This window comes from Hyaena hyaena, unplaced genomic scaffold (assembly GCF_003009895.1).
Source record: "Hyaena hyaena isolate Hyena2069 unplaced genomic scaffold, ASM300989v1 scaffold_361, whole genome shotgun sequence".
Taxonomy (NCBI): Eukaryota; Metazoa; Chordata; class Mammalia; order Carnivora; family Hyaenidae; genus Hyaena; species Hyaena hyaena.
Genome location: NW_024080991.1, coordinates 494,608 through 510,459, shown reverse-complemented (window position 1 = coordinate 510,459; position 15,852 = coordinate 494,608). Strand labels below are relative to the sequence as shown.

General features: G+C 38.0%; 1 protein-coding gene and 1 pseudogene across 2 annotated transcripts in view; both read left to right on the top strand.

The window, feature by feature from the left end:
- The window catches only part of SPG11 (SPG11 vesicle trafficking associated, spatacsin), an 82,088-nt gene that overhangs the window by 23,233 nt on the left and 43,003 nt on the right, over positions 1 to 15,852 (top strand). For both annotated transcript variants that reach the window (XM_039250081.1, XM_039250082.1), the window contains 7 exons: positions 5,387 to 5,542; positions 5,963 to 6,138; positions 8,254 to 8,430; positions 9,471 to 9,542; positions 9,823 to 9,950; positions 10,273 to 10,448; positions 11,799 to 12,012. In XM_039250081.1, the coding sequence (XP_039106012.1) occupies positions 5,387 to 5,542; positions 5,963 to 6,138; positions 8,254 to 8,430; positions 9,471 to 9,542; positions 9,823 to 9,950; positions 10,273 to 10,448; positions 11,799 to 12,012 (1,099 nt within the window). The remainder of the gene's footprint in view (positions 1 to 5,386; positions 5,543 to 5,962; positions 6,139 to 8,253; positions 8,431 to 9,470; positions 9,543 to 9,822; positions 9,951 to 10,272; positions 10,449 to 11,798; positions 12,013 to 15,852) is intronic.
- On the top strand, positions 1,952 to 3,005 carry LOC120243825 (annotated as a pseudogene).

Sequence of the window (15,852 nt, the reverse complement as noted above, 5' to 3'; positions counted from 1 at the left end):
AGTTGTAGGAATCTATAAATGTTCTCATTCTAAGTAGGTTGCTTACTGTTCATATCTTATACTATGGTTTGTATTTTTAGTGTGCAAGGAAGAAATGGCCTTTCAAATTCAAGAGAATTTCACTCAAAAGGGAATAAAATTCATTTGCAAAATTCCTCACTCTTGCAACTGTCTGAGATGTTTAGTGATGGCTGAGTTATGGACTGAGACTTCTTATAAAATTTTTCAGCTTACCTCTTCTGCTTATTTGCTACTTTACCAGTGCTTCTTTTCAAGATTTGGCTTTCCTGTTTAATAAACAGGAAACCTAGTTTTTATTCTTCAACCAGGTAGCAATGCATATTCTCTCCTTAGAGGTACAGGGTAATAAAATGTGTTTTTCCTTACACTTAAAGTTTTATAATCTGCTTTTTTGGGTCTCTTATTGGTATATTACAGATGTCTCTTGTTAATAGATACACTCTTTATTTGTGGTGGCATAGAATTTCACTGGGCTATACCATAATTTTCCCAACCATACTCCACTTAGATTGATTCCAGTTTTTACTATTGTTGGAAATGTGCTATAAGTGCTTTGTGTGTGTGTATATAATTTCACATGTGTACAATTATTGGGATAAATGTGTAGATGTAACATTTCCAGGTCAAAGAGACACATGATTTATATTAAACACTCGATAAATTGTCCCCCAGAAAAGTTTTATCAATTTGTACTCTAGTTACATGGAGAAAATGACAATCTGCTTTTTTTCCATCAATATGGTGGTCTCACTGACACTATGGATTTGAAATTTTCTTTTTTAAAAAACATTTTCTTTTATTTCATCTTGCTTGAACAGTTTGGTCTCTTCCCTTTTGCATTGCTAATGTTTTTTTTAATACTCCAATTCCTTTTTTTTATTAATTTTTTAATGTTTTATTTTATGTTTGAAAGAAAGAGAGTGAGTGCAAGCAGAGGAGGGAGAGAGATGGAGACAGAATCTGAAACAGTCTCTGGGCTCTGAGCTGTCAGCCCAGAGCTTGACGCGGGGCTTGAATTCACAAACTATGAGATCATGATCTGAGCCGAAGTTGGACGCTTAACTGACTGAGCCACCCAGGCGCCCATCTGATTGCTTTTTTTTTTTTTTTTTTTTTTTAAGTCTACTTGAATTTATAGAAAAAGGCCTGGTTTGTGGTAAGTGGAATTCCCTCAGCAACTGTATGGTTGTTATTCACTTCTACTGTTTGGTCTTAGTCAGTGATTTCTCCTCATTCCCCTGTCACCTGCACTGCCCTGCCCTAAGTGCTGGGAATGAGTCAGGAAACCAGCATGGGAATAGCTTACCAGCTGTCTCAAAGGCAATCCCAGGTTTCCCATCATGCTCAATGCAATTCTGAAGGTTGGGCCAATGCTGAGATAAACAGGAACCCCTTTATTAGGGCTCACAGCTAGCAAATGGAGACTTCAGGAGCCCGCCCTTGTTTTTTTCACCTGCATGTTTAAGAGGATGGCTTTGGAATCAGGCTGAAGTTCAAATTTTGGCTCCGCCATTTACTTTCCAAATTAGCATGGACAAATTATTTTAATCCCTCTTAACCTCAGTTTCCTCATTGATAGAAAAACGGCTACACACTGGGTGTTATATGGACACCAACTTGACAATAAACTATTTGAAAAAAAAAAAAAAAGAGAAAAGAAAAACGGCTACAACACCTACATCTCAGGATTGTTGAAAATGAAAAAACCGACATAGCATTTATAAAACACAAAGCCCAATACTTAATATATAGCATTAGGTGGTTAGTAAAATGGTAATTACTAGTAATACCAGTAATTAATGACTAACAGTAAGTAGAATCACTAATGTTTGCAGGCAAGACTTCATAAAAGTTTTGTGAGCTTTTGCAACAAGGACACTGGTCCTTGTTTTTGCTTAAAAATATTACCATTGTGTCTAAACAGCCCAAGATGGCCAACTTCAAGGATTGGGTGTCAGAGGAGGAGAAGGTACGCATAGCTGCTAAATTCATCACTCATGCACCCTCAGGGGAATTTAATGAAGTGTTCAACAATATCTGACTACTTAAGAATGATCTCCTCAAGGAAGGGGCAGCATATGCATTTGCCCAGTATAACATGGGTCAGTTCACACCTGTGAAGATGGAAGGATAGAAGATCAGGTCTTAATTACAGAACACAGTGACCTGGGTAATAGTAGATTTTTAGATCCAAGAAACAAAATTTTCTTTAAGTCTGATCATTTATGGAAAGAAGCAAGTGACCCCCAGCTAGAGACGTAGATTGAAGTCTGAAGTCTTGGAGAGAATCATGTGACAATGCCTTAAGGGCCAATGAGAAAGATCATGATTCCAATGGCTTCTGTACGATATATGCTAAAACTATAGATGGGCAACAGACCATTACTGCATGCATTGAAACTATCAGTTTCAGCCTAAAAACTTCTGGAATGATAGAGTTCAGAGTGGAAGTTCACCATCACACCACCTACAGCCCAGGTGATTGGAGTACTTAAGATTCAGTTTCACGGGGGGCCTGGGTGGTTCAATTGGTTAAGCATCCAACTCTTGATTTTGGCTCAAGTCCTGATCTCACAGTTCATAAGTTCGAGCCCTGCATCGGGCTCTGTGCTGATGGTGGGGAGCATGCTTGAGATTCTCTCCCTCTCTCTCTGCCACTTCTCCTGCTTGTTTCTCTCTCTCTCTCTCTCTCTCAAAATAAAGTTTAAAAAGTAAACAAGAAATTCATTTTCACTGTTATTAAGATGGCAATGTTCAGTTAGTCAAAAAGATGTACAGGATTCAGTAGTTTCAAATGAAGTCCAAACTACCAAGTCATAGAGCATGCAGAAAGTGATTATCAGACAGCAAATAGTGAAGACTATCAAACAGCATCAGACACCACATTCAAGGCCTTGTGCCAGCAGCTTCCAGTTACCCACAGCACAATCGACTAGAACAAGATACTCAGCTACAAGAGTGGCAAAGAAATGAGGAATGTTTAAAGGCTAATGTAGGTTTCTTCAGCATGTAGAGAAAGAAAGGATTCAACATGTGGTCATATGATATATAACTAATTTCTAAACAAGAGTGGTGTTTTGAGCATTTTTACGTGTAAGCCTGCCTGGCTCAGTCAGTATAGCCTGAGCTCTTGATCTTGCAGTTGTGAGTTGGAACCCCATGTTGAATGTAGAGATCACTTAAAAATAAAACTAAAAATTTTTGAAATGTATTTTGCTAGGGCTTTCAAAGTTAGCAGGTTTCTAGCCTCATGGAGTACTGTTGAACCTATAGCATTGTCTGGATTCTTTTGTGTTCTCTACATTTTAATTTTCTGTTTTCACTGAATCTACTTGTATTTTTTTTTTTTAATTCTGCCACATTTAATAATGGAGAAGGAGATCTATTCTGGAGTCATTTTACTGTTTAGAATATTTTCCTATCCATGAAGCCCTGTTACTGATAGAGACATAATATGCTTGGTACTTTGCTATCCTATCCTTCAAAGCACTTCTGGTAGTTCAGTGGTTTTTACTAATCCACCAACAGCTAAAGAGGCTATGCTACAAACAAGATGAATGGAAAACATGTTCATCCTTCTGACTGCTTTGGTCATCATTTAACACGTCTCGTAAATGTAGTGTTCAAAAGTTTGTATTGGGCTTTCCAGGTCCTTTTGAGGGGGCAAAGGAAGTTTTCTGGAAATTCCATTACAATCAGCTTCCCTGGGAACGTTGTTTTTAAGTCCAAAGACTTGAACCACATTCCCTGCACATGAATGTGTTTGCTTTTTTTTTTTTCCTCTTCCCTCATTGTCTCCTTCCCTTCTAGAACCATTACAGTTACTGACATTTGCATTTTTTTTTTAATATTTATTTATTTCTAGGAGAGAGAGAGAGAGACAGCGTGAGCAGGGGAGGGTCAGAGAGAGAGGGAGTCACAGACTGAAACAGGCTCCAGGCTCTGAGCTGGCAGTCAGCACAGAGCCCGACGCGGGGCTCGAACCCACGAACCGCGAGATCATGACCTAAGCGAAAGTCGGACGCTTAACCGACTAAGCCACCCAGGCGCCCCCTGACATTTGCATTCTTATTAAAAAAATTTTAATACTTATTTTTTGAGATCCAGAGACAGAGCACGAGGTGGGGAAGGGGGGGTGCAGAGAGAGAGAGAAAAATAGAATCTAAATCAGGCTCCAGACTCTGAGCTGTCAGCACAGAGCCCAACGTGGGGCTTGAAGTCATGAACCGCAAGATCATGACCTGAGCTGAAGTCCGATGCTTAACTCACTGAGCCACCCAGGCATCCAACATCTGCATTTGTAGATGAATTTTACCCACTTACTGGTTTTTATTATTTAAGAACTGCTAACATAGTGGGGATGTAGTAGGGTATAAAACTTGAAAAATACTGATATTGAAGGAATAATAGATATCTTGTGCTTTAATACTTTGTGGCAGGATTATACTATAAGCAGGTGAATCAGACAACTATGTAAATCCCAAACAAAAACTAAAAATGAACCAAAGTGAAAAGATTACATTCTAGGCAGTATCTTTCTCTTGTAACTTGTTATTTAAGGGAATACTAGTGATTTGTTCTAAAAAGGAAGTACAGCTTGTTGCAAATTCCTCTTCCTAATTCCTGCCTGCCAAGAACTCAAATGTAACTGTGATATTAGCAACCCTTTCCTAGTGTACTGGCTGGTATATGTGTGATTTCAGAATGACATAGATATGATATGACAGCTGGTAATGATGGATTCATTTATATTGTTCACACTTCTATGACCAGGCCTTAAGGGAAGGTCAGATTTTAAAACAAGCAGTGTCTTCCTACCTATCTCCAAATACATGTCAAAATAGAAGGGTGTTTGTGCTTCAGCTTTGTTTTTGCTCAGTAATACAGTCAAGCAAGCCTGATTCCAAGTGACCTGTTGAGCTGTGTAAGCATTTTTATTTCAAATAAAATATATTTGTGGGGCCTGGGTAGCTTTGTAGGTTGAGCATCCAACTCTTGATTTTGGCTCAGCTCATGATCCCAGGGTCGTGGGATGGAGCCCTGAGTAGAATTCTGAGCTGGGTGTGGAGCTTGCTTAGGATTCTCTCTCCCTCCTCCCTCACTCCCTCCCTCCCTCTACCCTTCCCCTGATGCACGAGTGCACATCTACTCCCCCCTCCATAAATTATGTGTCTTTCATAGTATTATGTGTCTTTGTATTATATGTCTTTCATAGTATCCATTCATACTGCACTATCCTCTATATCAGGTAATCCGATAGAAATATACCTGTTTTGTTCCTAAAAAAAATTGTAACATATTTTAATATGTTAGTTTTATTAGGAGGATACTGGTGTTCATGTTAATTTCTTTGGTTCTTTCTCAGATGTGGAAATGCTGACACCAGCATTGGATTTACTTTGCTCAGCAATTAGAGAAAGTGATTCTGAAACCCAAAGCAAACATTTTTCAGAACAGTTGCTTAATCTTACACTGTCTTTTCTTAACAAACAAATAAAGGAGCTTTTTCTTCACAATGAAGGTAAGATAGCAGCAAAGGGGTGCAACTGCCCTATCCTTGTGTCAGGACAGAAATCCCAGTGGTACTATTGCGTGAGAGAACATAAGCCAAGAGAGTGCTATTTCCTAAAGCTGAGAAAAGTTAGTGTGTAACTGAGTGAGTGAAATGGGGTTCCAGCACTGGGCAAATTGACAGAAAGGACTAATCAATGTGTAAAGGGTTATGTTAAAACACAGAGCTACTTGTAAATAGGAAAAACTCAGATTTTTTGTTTGAAATTTGAAAACACTGAGTTTAAATTTTGGAATTTTCTAGAATTCTTTATAACAGCTTATGGTTTATTCCTTCTCTCTAGTTCTTGCTCTCCTTCTATATATGCATCTGTATATACACACATATATTTTTATATGTATGAAATTGGCAAATTGGTATTTTCCACAGAACTAGATGAACATCTACAGCAAGGAGTGAACATACTGACCAGCTACATTAATGAACTTCGAACCTTCATGATAAAGTTTCCTTGGAAGATAATAGATACCGTAGATGAATATGATGTAAATGAAAATGTCCCCGAAGTAAGAGACAGCGATATATGGGAGAAACTCAGTGTTGAGGTAAATATGAGTAATTATCACTTCTTTTATTTGCCAGATTTAGAGGATCTGAGAAAACAAATTGAAAACCGGAATTTAGAATCTGTACATTTGTAATTCAGAATCTTTGGCAAGGTCTTATAGGTTTGGAGTTTAGGTTTTATAGATTTTGAGATCTCTGGACATAATTTCAAATTTATGTCTACAATCCTGTGTATTTAATTTAGAACACAGAGAGGTTCCCTCTTAATTCATAATGCCATATCTGCCCACTTAGATCCAGTGACAGGCACCCAAACCCAAACTTTTGTGAAGGGGCGGACTCTTAACAATACTTCCTCAATGGCTAACGCCTGGCATTTTGGACTTAAGCATTCTGCCTAACCTTTGGGTAAATCATATTGCTCCTGGTGGTTTGATCTTAGGAGACTTTTATTTTATGGCATTATTTCCTAGAAGTATACGCGATTTGAGTCCTATCTCAGATTCTAGTTAAGATATCTTGTCAGTTAAATTTTCTAGCTCACCTGCTTGCCTTTGTTTTTATAGTAGAAATTAGTACAACCATAACGTGCTGCCCTCTTTAAGCCTGGGAATGGGAAGAATCCCTCTACCCCCATGGAGAGTATTGGCTTTGGAAAGACAAAGACCAAAATAGCTTAACCCAGATGATCAGACTCACTAGGGAGTGAAAGTGCTAAGTGTGACATACTGTCAGGTCCACAGGACTGCTGTTCTTGGGTTGGAGTAACAGGAAAGTATCTGGTGTGATTGCATTTTCTGTATCTCTTTCTCTATCCGTCTATCCAAAAGTTACTTGACTTTCCCTTTACGTTTTTTGGCTTCTCTTTTTCATTCTCCTTTGCAGGTTTCACTTCCTGTTTTTCCATACTTTAATGTGCTCCAAGGTGCCATTCATGGTCCTCTGGCCTTTTTGCTTAAAATAATTGATTTTTAACTGTTTGAAAGGTTATAGCCTACTTTGATGAAAGCTGTGGACTCTGTCTTCAAAAATATGCATGTGATTGTGTGCATCTACACATGCATACAATTTGCATAAGCCTTCATGGGATTTACAGACTCCTCGAAAGCCCCAGGTTAAGAATGCCCCTATTTTGGGGCACTTGAGTGGCTCAGTTGGTTAAGCATCCAACTTGGGCTCAGGTCATGATCTCCTGGTTTGTGAGTTTGAGCCTGGCATTGGGATCTGAACTAATGGTGTGGAGCCTGCCTGGGTTTCTTTCTCTCTTCCTCTCTCTTTGTCTCTCCCCATCCTGTGTGCACATGCACATGCACGCTCTCTCTCCCTCGCTCCCAAAATAAATAAATAAACTTAAAGAAAAAAAAAAAAAGAATGTCCCTATTCTGTTTGTCTTGGGTATAGGTCTTCAGTATATGTCTTTATTCCTTCTTACTAGGATTTTTGCAGTAACCTTCTAATGCCTTACTGTCTAGAGCATGAATCCCTTTCAGTCCATTCTCTACTTTGCTACCTGAACATTCTTCCTAAAATGTATACCTGATTATGTCACCTTTTGCTTTTAAGATCCTTCAGTGTCTTCACATAAGTTTCAGGATACAGTCCATCTCCCACATATAACGCCCTTCATGATGGAACCTCTGCTTTTCTTTCAAATCTCATCTGCTACTATGTCCAGTTTTTTCTCCAGCTAAATTAAGTAATTTGGAGTTTCCCAAAGACTGATATTGTTTCTTACCTTTATGCCTCAGTACATATTCCCTCTTTTTGGGACACTTATCCTCTTTCTTCAGTATATGAATGTAATGCTTACTTGCCTTTCAAGTTTCACCTTATTAGTCCTCTCTACTAGGAAGGCTTTTCTTTTGTTGTTACCTCTTTTATTTAGATGCTTCTCTTCTGGACCCTGGGATATCTGCATCGTCACCTTTATCATATGTGACTATACGCAATACTTTGTGTATTTGCCACTAGTCTAAAAGCAAGGTCTGTGTTTCAGTCGACTTCATCTCTCCTGTGCAAAGCACCCAATCTAGTGGTAGGTTTTCAATAAAGATCCATTGGGTGTTCAATAAATATTTAAGTCCCATGTTGATAATCATAATAAGGAAATTAAAAGGAACTTAAAAGGCAAATATGTTTCCTCCTTTTCTTAGGAAGTTATTTCCAGTGCTATTTTGAACAACAAAATACCAGAGGCACAGACTTTCTTCAGGATTAACAGTCATTCTGCTCAAAGACTTGAGGAGCTGATTAGAATAGGTCTAAATTTGGTCTTTGACAATTTGAAAAAGAACAATATAAAGGAAGCCTCCGAACTTTTGAAGAACATGGTGAGTCGCATAAAGTGTCTGATCTTGAAGTCTCTAATGTAAGAGAAGATCTCTATATTTAATGCAGTTTCTGATTGATATAAAAATTGTTTTGTATTGATGGTTGTATCACAAATTAAGAAATTTGTATAGCTTTTACTGGGAAATAATAGAAATGTTCTTTAGTACTGAGAACTTTTTTTTTTTTTTTTAAATTTCTGAGATAGAGTGTGAGCAGGGGAGGGTCAGAGAGGAAGATACAGAATCTGAAGCAGGCTTCAGGCTCTGAGCTAGCTGTCAGCACAGAGCCCAACGTGGGGCTCGAACCCACAAACTGCGAGATCATGACCTGAGCCAAAGCTGGACGCTTAACTGACTGAGCCACCCAGGTGCCCCAAGTACTGAGAACTTTTCTTTGAAGAGACTTTTTTTATTGGGAGTTTCTATCATTTGTTCTCTGTTACACTTGGCACTGTGACTAGAAGGAGACCTTGCTTCTCCTTCACGTGTGTCAAAGCGTGCACAGAACCTCATTTGTTGAGAAACATTCTGGGTTGTTCATGTGACCCCTTACATCTCCATTTGAGCTAATGGCTTATTTTTTGGTTTTGTGGTCTGTGGTTTTACTTCATTTGAGAAGGGGAAGTGCTGGAGTTGGGCCTCCTGGACTAAGCTGAGACCGGGCCCTAATCTGCATGATCGGGGCTTCTTCATGGCAACTTTGTGGAGGTACAGAGTGAAACCATGCAAGGGTTGTGATTTGCACTAACTTTTGTTTTCAAGTGAATCATTAAAGCAGATACCTCCAGTTTTGGTCATATGGCAGCCTAGCATTACCTTAAATTGTTCTATATGCTGCCTTTGTTCTGGCAAAATGGACTTAAGGGATAGGCAGTATATATGTAAGATAAAGAGTATGAGTGTTGACAAGAGCAGAAAAGCTGTAGAATTCTAACGGGATACATGTCTATACTAGATATTTCTTTACCCAACATATATTTATGTTTAAAATAGCCCTATTAAAAAATATAAAGGTTTTTAAGTTTTTCTCTTTATTACAGGGCTTTAATGTAAAAGACCAGTTGCTCAAGATCTGCTTCTATACAACCGATAAAGATATACGGGACTTTTTGGTAGGTAAAGATGAGGCTATGTAGTTTACATCTTATAGTAAACCTTGGTGAAAGTTCAAAATGAATTAATATTCAACTAATCTAGTAAGTAAAAGTATGAGAACTCCTTTGTTTTTTTTAATGATTGTTTTGCATTTGTGGTAAAAGAAAATATCTGTGAATATATACATACCTCAGAAATTCAAAATACAATTCTTAAATGGCATTTAAACTAATGACGTTTGTTTTGCAATTGTGCTTGGTTTTTGTGAGGTCATTGCTTAATTACTTTTTATTCAAGGTTGAAATTTTAAAAGAAAAAAATTATTTTTCTGAAAATGAAAAAAGAACTATAAACTTCGTGCATCAAGTTGAGAAGTTTTATTCAGGACATTTCCAAGAAAATGTGCAGATCCAGTCCTTTGCCAGGTAGTCTTATTAGTCTGCTTTTGAAAATATGGAAAAAATATTGTGGACAGTGTTTAGTTTATGATTGTTAGCACAGATTTTTTTATGTGGAACTGAGCTTACATTCTCTATGGAGATAAAATTTGTATCATCCAGAAAGGGCTCAGGGAATTTAGTCTCATTTCAATATGTGTATAATCACATATATATATTTAAAATAATAAATAGAAAAATGATAGTATTGAATTACTAATTTCCTAAAAGAGTAGAAATTCATGAGCAGATTAAAAGGGATGATGCTTTTCCCTTCAAAATTAAAAAAAAAATTATATCACTGTTTTAGGTATTGGATGAAGGAACAGGATTTTTTCAAGCACAAATCTGTTTTGGACTCACTCCTGAAACAAGATCCTAAAGATAAATTTAACAAACAGGACCATAGAATTGTGTTAAATTGGGCTCAGTGGTGGAATCAACTAACACAAGAATCCATCCTTCTCCCCAGGATAAGTCCAGAAGGCAAGTATGAAAGAAACTAACATCTAAACATACTGTATGAAGATTAAATTAGGCATTTGGATATTTTAGTGAGTCTCCAGTTTGGAATTCCTTTTGGAGAGAAAATACTCAGTTGCTTTAAAATGCAAGTTATTGAATTAAGATCTCTTTCTTATCTCAAGGTTTTTATTATTTTTTTTTAAGTTTTAGAGAGTGCATACATGAGCTGGGAAGGGGCAGAAGGGGGAGAGGGAGAGAGAGGGGGGGAAAGAGAGAGAGGGAGAGAGAAAGAGAATCTTAAGCAGGCTCCATGCTCTACATGGAGCCTGACAATGGGGCTCAATCCCATGACTCTGGGATATCTCAAGGTTTTTGTAAAGGATTTATAATGTGATAGTGGAAGAGAAAAGCCATATCATTTAGTGAATTGAGATTTCAAGGCTAAGAATTCTCTAGCCAGCCTCAAAGCAACATCTGTGTTTTTCCAGTAGTCTTTGAGTTTCTTCTCGTGTAAACCAAGGATCTATATCACATGATGGCTCTGGGGAGAGGTAATAGTAGTCATTTATAGAAAGTTAAATTTATATTTACTATTATAGCCAAAGTTTTTTTGTTTATTTATTTTGAGAAAGATGAGAGAGCATGAGCCAGGGAGGGAGGGGGCGGGGGGGGGGGGGGAGAGAGAGAAAGAGAAAGGAGAGGGAGAATCCCAAGCAGGCTTGGTGTTGTTAATGCAGAGTCCAAAGAACCATGATATCTCATGAACCATGAGATCATAACCTAAGCTGAAATCAAGAGTCAGGCACTTAACCTACTGAGCCACCCATGTGCCCCCAAAGTTTTATTTATATTAATGAAAAGAAAATGGAAGAAGAGGCCTGAAAAGATAATTGAAACACAGCTAGTTTTTAAGTCTGATTTAACTGCTGTAGTAATGAGAAGCAACATTCCTCTAGCTAATGTATTGACTATGAAATGAACACAAAAGAATAGCAAAAAGAAGCAGAGGGCCTGAATAATTCATAGGTTATTTGTGCAGATCATCCTATCAGGTTAATTATTGTTGAGTTTTGTGTCAGTAATCATAATTCATTGCTGTTTTAAAATGTATTTTATTCTTGGGGCGCCTGGGTGGCTTAGTCGGTTAAGCGTCCGACTTTCGCTTAGGTCATGATCTCGCGGTTCGTGGGTTCGAGCCCCGCGCGTGCTGACTGCCAGCTCAGAGCCTGGAGCCTGTTTCAGAGTCTGTGACTCCCTCTCTCTCTGACTCTCCCCTGCTCACGCTGTCTCTCTCTCTCTCTCTCCTAGAAATAAATAAAAACATTAAAAAATAATAATAATAAAATAAAATGTATTTTATTCTTAATGCAGAATACAAATCATATTCTCCCGAAGCCCTCTGGAGATACCTCACAGCTCGCCATGATTGGTCAAGCATCATCCTGTGGATTGGAGAATTTCAGACCCAGAATAGTTGTGCTTCACTTGAGCAGAACATATGGCCCCTTCTGACTGTTGATGTTATTGATCAGAATACTTGTTGCAACAACTACATGAGGAATGAAATTTTAGATAAGCTGGCCAGGTATTGTAACTGTGGGGATGAATACAAGGAAGGACAGTAAAAAAATAATGGTGTAAATTTGCCCTGAAATGCCATAAATCCAAAGCAATGTTGTTTCATAGTATTTTAAAATTACACAGTGTTACCATGTATTGAGGATTTAAAATCACATGCATTTTGGGGTGCCTGGGTGCCTCAGTTGGTTAACTGTCCAACTCTTGATTTCGGCTCAGGTCATGATCTATCTCATGGTTCATGAGATATTGAGCCCCATGTCAGGCTCCACGCTGACAGTGCAGAGCCTACTTGGAATTCTCTTTCCCACCCCCTTTCTCTGTCTCTCCCCTGCTCCTGCTCTCTCTCTCAAAATAAATAAATTTTTAAAAATATTTAAAATCACATGCATTTAACATGGTGTTAAATGGTGTTAAATGTAGTAAATAGGTGTTAAATGTAGTGAATACGTTCTCAAATTGTAGATAAAGGTTTTCCCCAAATCACTGTATGTGCTTTGTATTGCACATTGCATGTGACATAGTCAGCTGTTGTTGGAGCTACAAAGACCAAGTGGCAAGAGCTGAGGACACTTTAGTGCCACGTAATGTCTCCCACTCTTCTCACTACTGACACTGCACCTGTCCACATGCTGCATGTTGATTTGAACTAAAGAGGACTGTTTAATTAAGAAATTAGTGAGGAGGGAGTGCATCTGGTTTTGGCCCAGGTCATGATCTCACAGTTGGTGAATTCCAGCCCTGCGTCAGGCTCTGTGTGGACACCTCAGAGCCTGGAGCCTGCTTTGGGTTCTGTGTCTCCCTCCTTCTCTGCTTCTATCCCGTTTGTGTTCTGTCTCTCTCAAAAATAAATAAATATTAAAAAACTAATTTAAAAACATTAAAAAAAAAAATCAGTGAGAGGGGTCACCTGGATGGCTCAGTCAGTTAAGCATCCAACTCTTGATTTCAGCTAAGGTCATGAAACTCTTGATTTCAGCTGAGGTCATGATCTTGTGTTTCCTGAGTTCAAGCCCTGCGTCAGTCTCTGTGCTGATGGTACAGAGCCTGCTTGGGATTCACTCTCTCTCTGCCCTGTCCTCTCTCTGTCTCTCAAAATTAATATATAAACTTAAAAGAAAAAAAGAAAAAGAAATTAGTGAGGATAAGTAATTCTTGAAGTGATGTGAAGACTTTAAATTTTCAATTAAATGCTAAAAATAATTGTTAGATTGAACCATGTAAACTTGCCTTTGTGTGGGTCAGAAATGGTTGAGTATCACCAATTTCACAGGCTAAACCTAATCTATCTTCCTAAGCTATAAATATAAGGAGACAATAATATGTTTAATTTTTAAGTTTCTGAAACTTATTTTATCTTATTTATTTTATCTCATATTTATACTTAATAGGGAGGTATAGCTGTATTGTCCTAACCAACTTGAAGATGTGGAGAGTGAGATCTAGAGATGTTAGGAGCTTTGCCCAAGCCAGTTACCTACAGACTTCAGTTCTTTTACCTCTGACTTTCTATTCACTGTCCTTTCCATTGCACTAAATCCTTTGCTTGTGTACTAAAAGTAAAATTGCATATACTTGCATGGTTATCAGATATTTGGCTTGATATTTGTTTAAAAAGCTAGTATAGGTGTGATTCAACAGGAATTATGACATTAATGAATTAATGAGATCTACAGTAACAGATTAAAAGGAAAAAATCCTACCACCCTGATGGATACAGAAGAGCATTTGATAAAATTGAGCATCTGTTTATCATAAAAGCTACATATTAGCAAACTAAGAGTGGATACAAATTTCCTTAATGTGAAAGGGGTATCTAAAGAAATCTTCTAGCTAATGTTAGGTTTGATGATGAAACACCACAAACGTCCTCTTTAGATTTGGAGCAAGACAAGCCTCATTGATTCTTCCCAAGTTGATCTTTAGATATAATGCAATCTCAATTAAAATCCCAGAAAGTTTTCTTACAGATTTTAACAAGCTGATTATAAATATTTATATGAAAATGCAAAGGGTCAAGAATAGCCCTGAAAAATAACTTGCCCTCCTAGATATAAAAAGCTTATTCTAAAGTTATAGCAACTACGACAGTGAGAGTATTGTTTCAGGGATAGACAAATAGACCAGAGAACAGAATAATGAGCATAAACAAACTTCTGCATGCACACTCACTTTATATATGACAGAAGTGGCACTGCATAGTGGGCAAAGAACATTTTTTTCTTTTTTGATAAAGGGGGCTGGGATAACAAGATAGCTCGGGGGGGGGGTTGAGAATTAAATTGGACTTTTTTTTAATTGGACTTTCTTCCTTGTATCATGCATACAATCAATTCCAAGTAGATTTCAAAACCCAAATGACAAAAGTAAAACTATAAAGCTTTTAGAAGATATAGAAGAATATCTTCATGACCTTGGGAGTAGAATATGCTTTCTAAGTGGCCTAAAGGGGTAAAGGTGAATGGTTAATGAGACCTAGAGAGCTATGTGGCAAGAGTTGTGTCCCTTAGTGGCGAGTGTCAGCCAACCTGCAGCTACCCAGCACAGCAAGAGCCAAGGTATCCCCATCCTCTCTTCTTTCTGACTCTTACCTTCTAATGGGGGTCTCCCATAGGGCAAAACAAAATGGAAATCTGAGGACACTAGAGTCTTCTGTGCAGGTGAGCCTCCAGGGATAGAAGAGTAGAGCTTGGATCTTGAGGGGAAAGATACCAGCACACATAGGCATTTCACAAAAGAGGTAACACAAATGGCCAATAAATATACAAAAAGATGCTCTTCCTCATTTTTAGTCATGGAAATGTAAACTACTTTTACCAAAAATCTAGGAGCAATTGCAATGACCAGCAAAGATAGAGTGTAGATAAATGAAATCTAGTTATAAGCCAACAGTAGAATACTGTGTAACAATGAAAACAAACTAGTCATAGATATCAACGTGGGTAAATCACACAATGTTGAGTAAAAGAAATAGGACTAAGAACAACATATCCAGAATGTACCATTTATGCATAAACTTTAAAATAGGCAGAACCAGGGCTGCCTGGGTGACTCAGTTAAGCATCCAACTTCCACTCATCTCACGGTTTGTGGGTTTGAGCCCCACATCAGGCTCTGTGCTGACAGCTTGGAGCCTGGAGCCTGCTTCACAGTCTTGTGTCTCCGTTTTTCTCTTCCCCTTGTTTGTTCTCTCTCTCTCTCTCAAAAATAAACTGCAAAAAGGCAGAAAAGGATAAATAGCATATGTTTGCATGTATAGGAGGATTAGGAGGAACTTAACGGAGGACCATGGGGGAGAAGAAGGGGAGAAATGGTGGGGGAAAGGGAGAGAGGCAAACCATGAGAGACTCTTGAATGCTGAGAACAAACTGAGGACTCATGGGTGTGGGGGGGGGGGAGATGGGCATGGAGGAGGGCACTTGTGGGGATGAGCACTGAGTGTTATATGGAAGCCAACTTGACAATAAACTATTTGTAAAAAATAATAATAATAATAAAATAAAGTGGAGGTACCTTGGGAACAAGACAAAGAATTTTAGCTTAATGGAAGATGGAGGGTAAATTTCAGTCAAACTTTTTAAGAGAACACTTTTAGGCTAGAAGAAAACTCTAGAATATTCNTGGGGGGGGGAGATGGGCATGGAGGAGGGCACTTGTGGGGATGAGCACTGGGGTTATATGGAAACCAACTTGACAATAAACTATTTGTAAAAAAAAAAAAAAAAATTACATGTCGACATGCCATCTCTAAATAAATATAGAGGAATGCTGTGGAAAAAAATTTTTTTAAAAATAAACTGCAAAAAAATTTTTTTAAAAAAGGAAGAAATACTTATTAGAAAGTCAG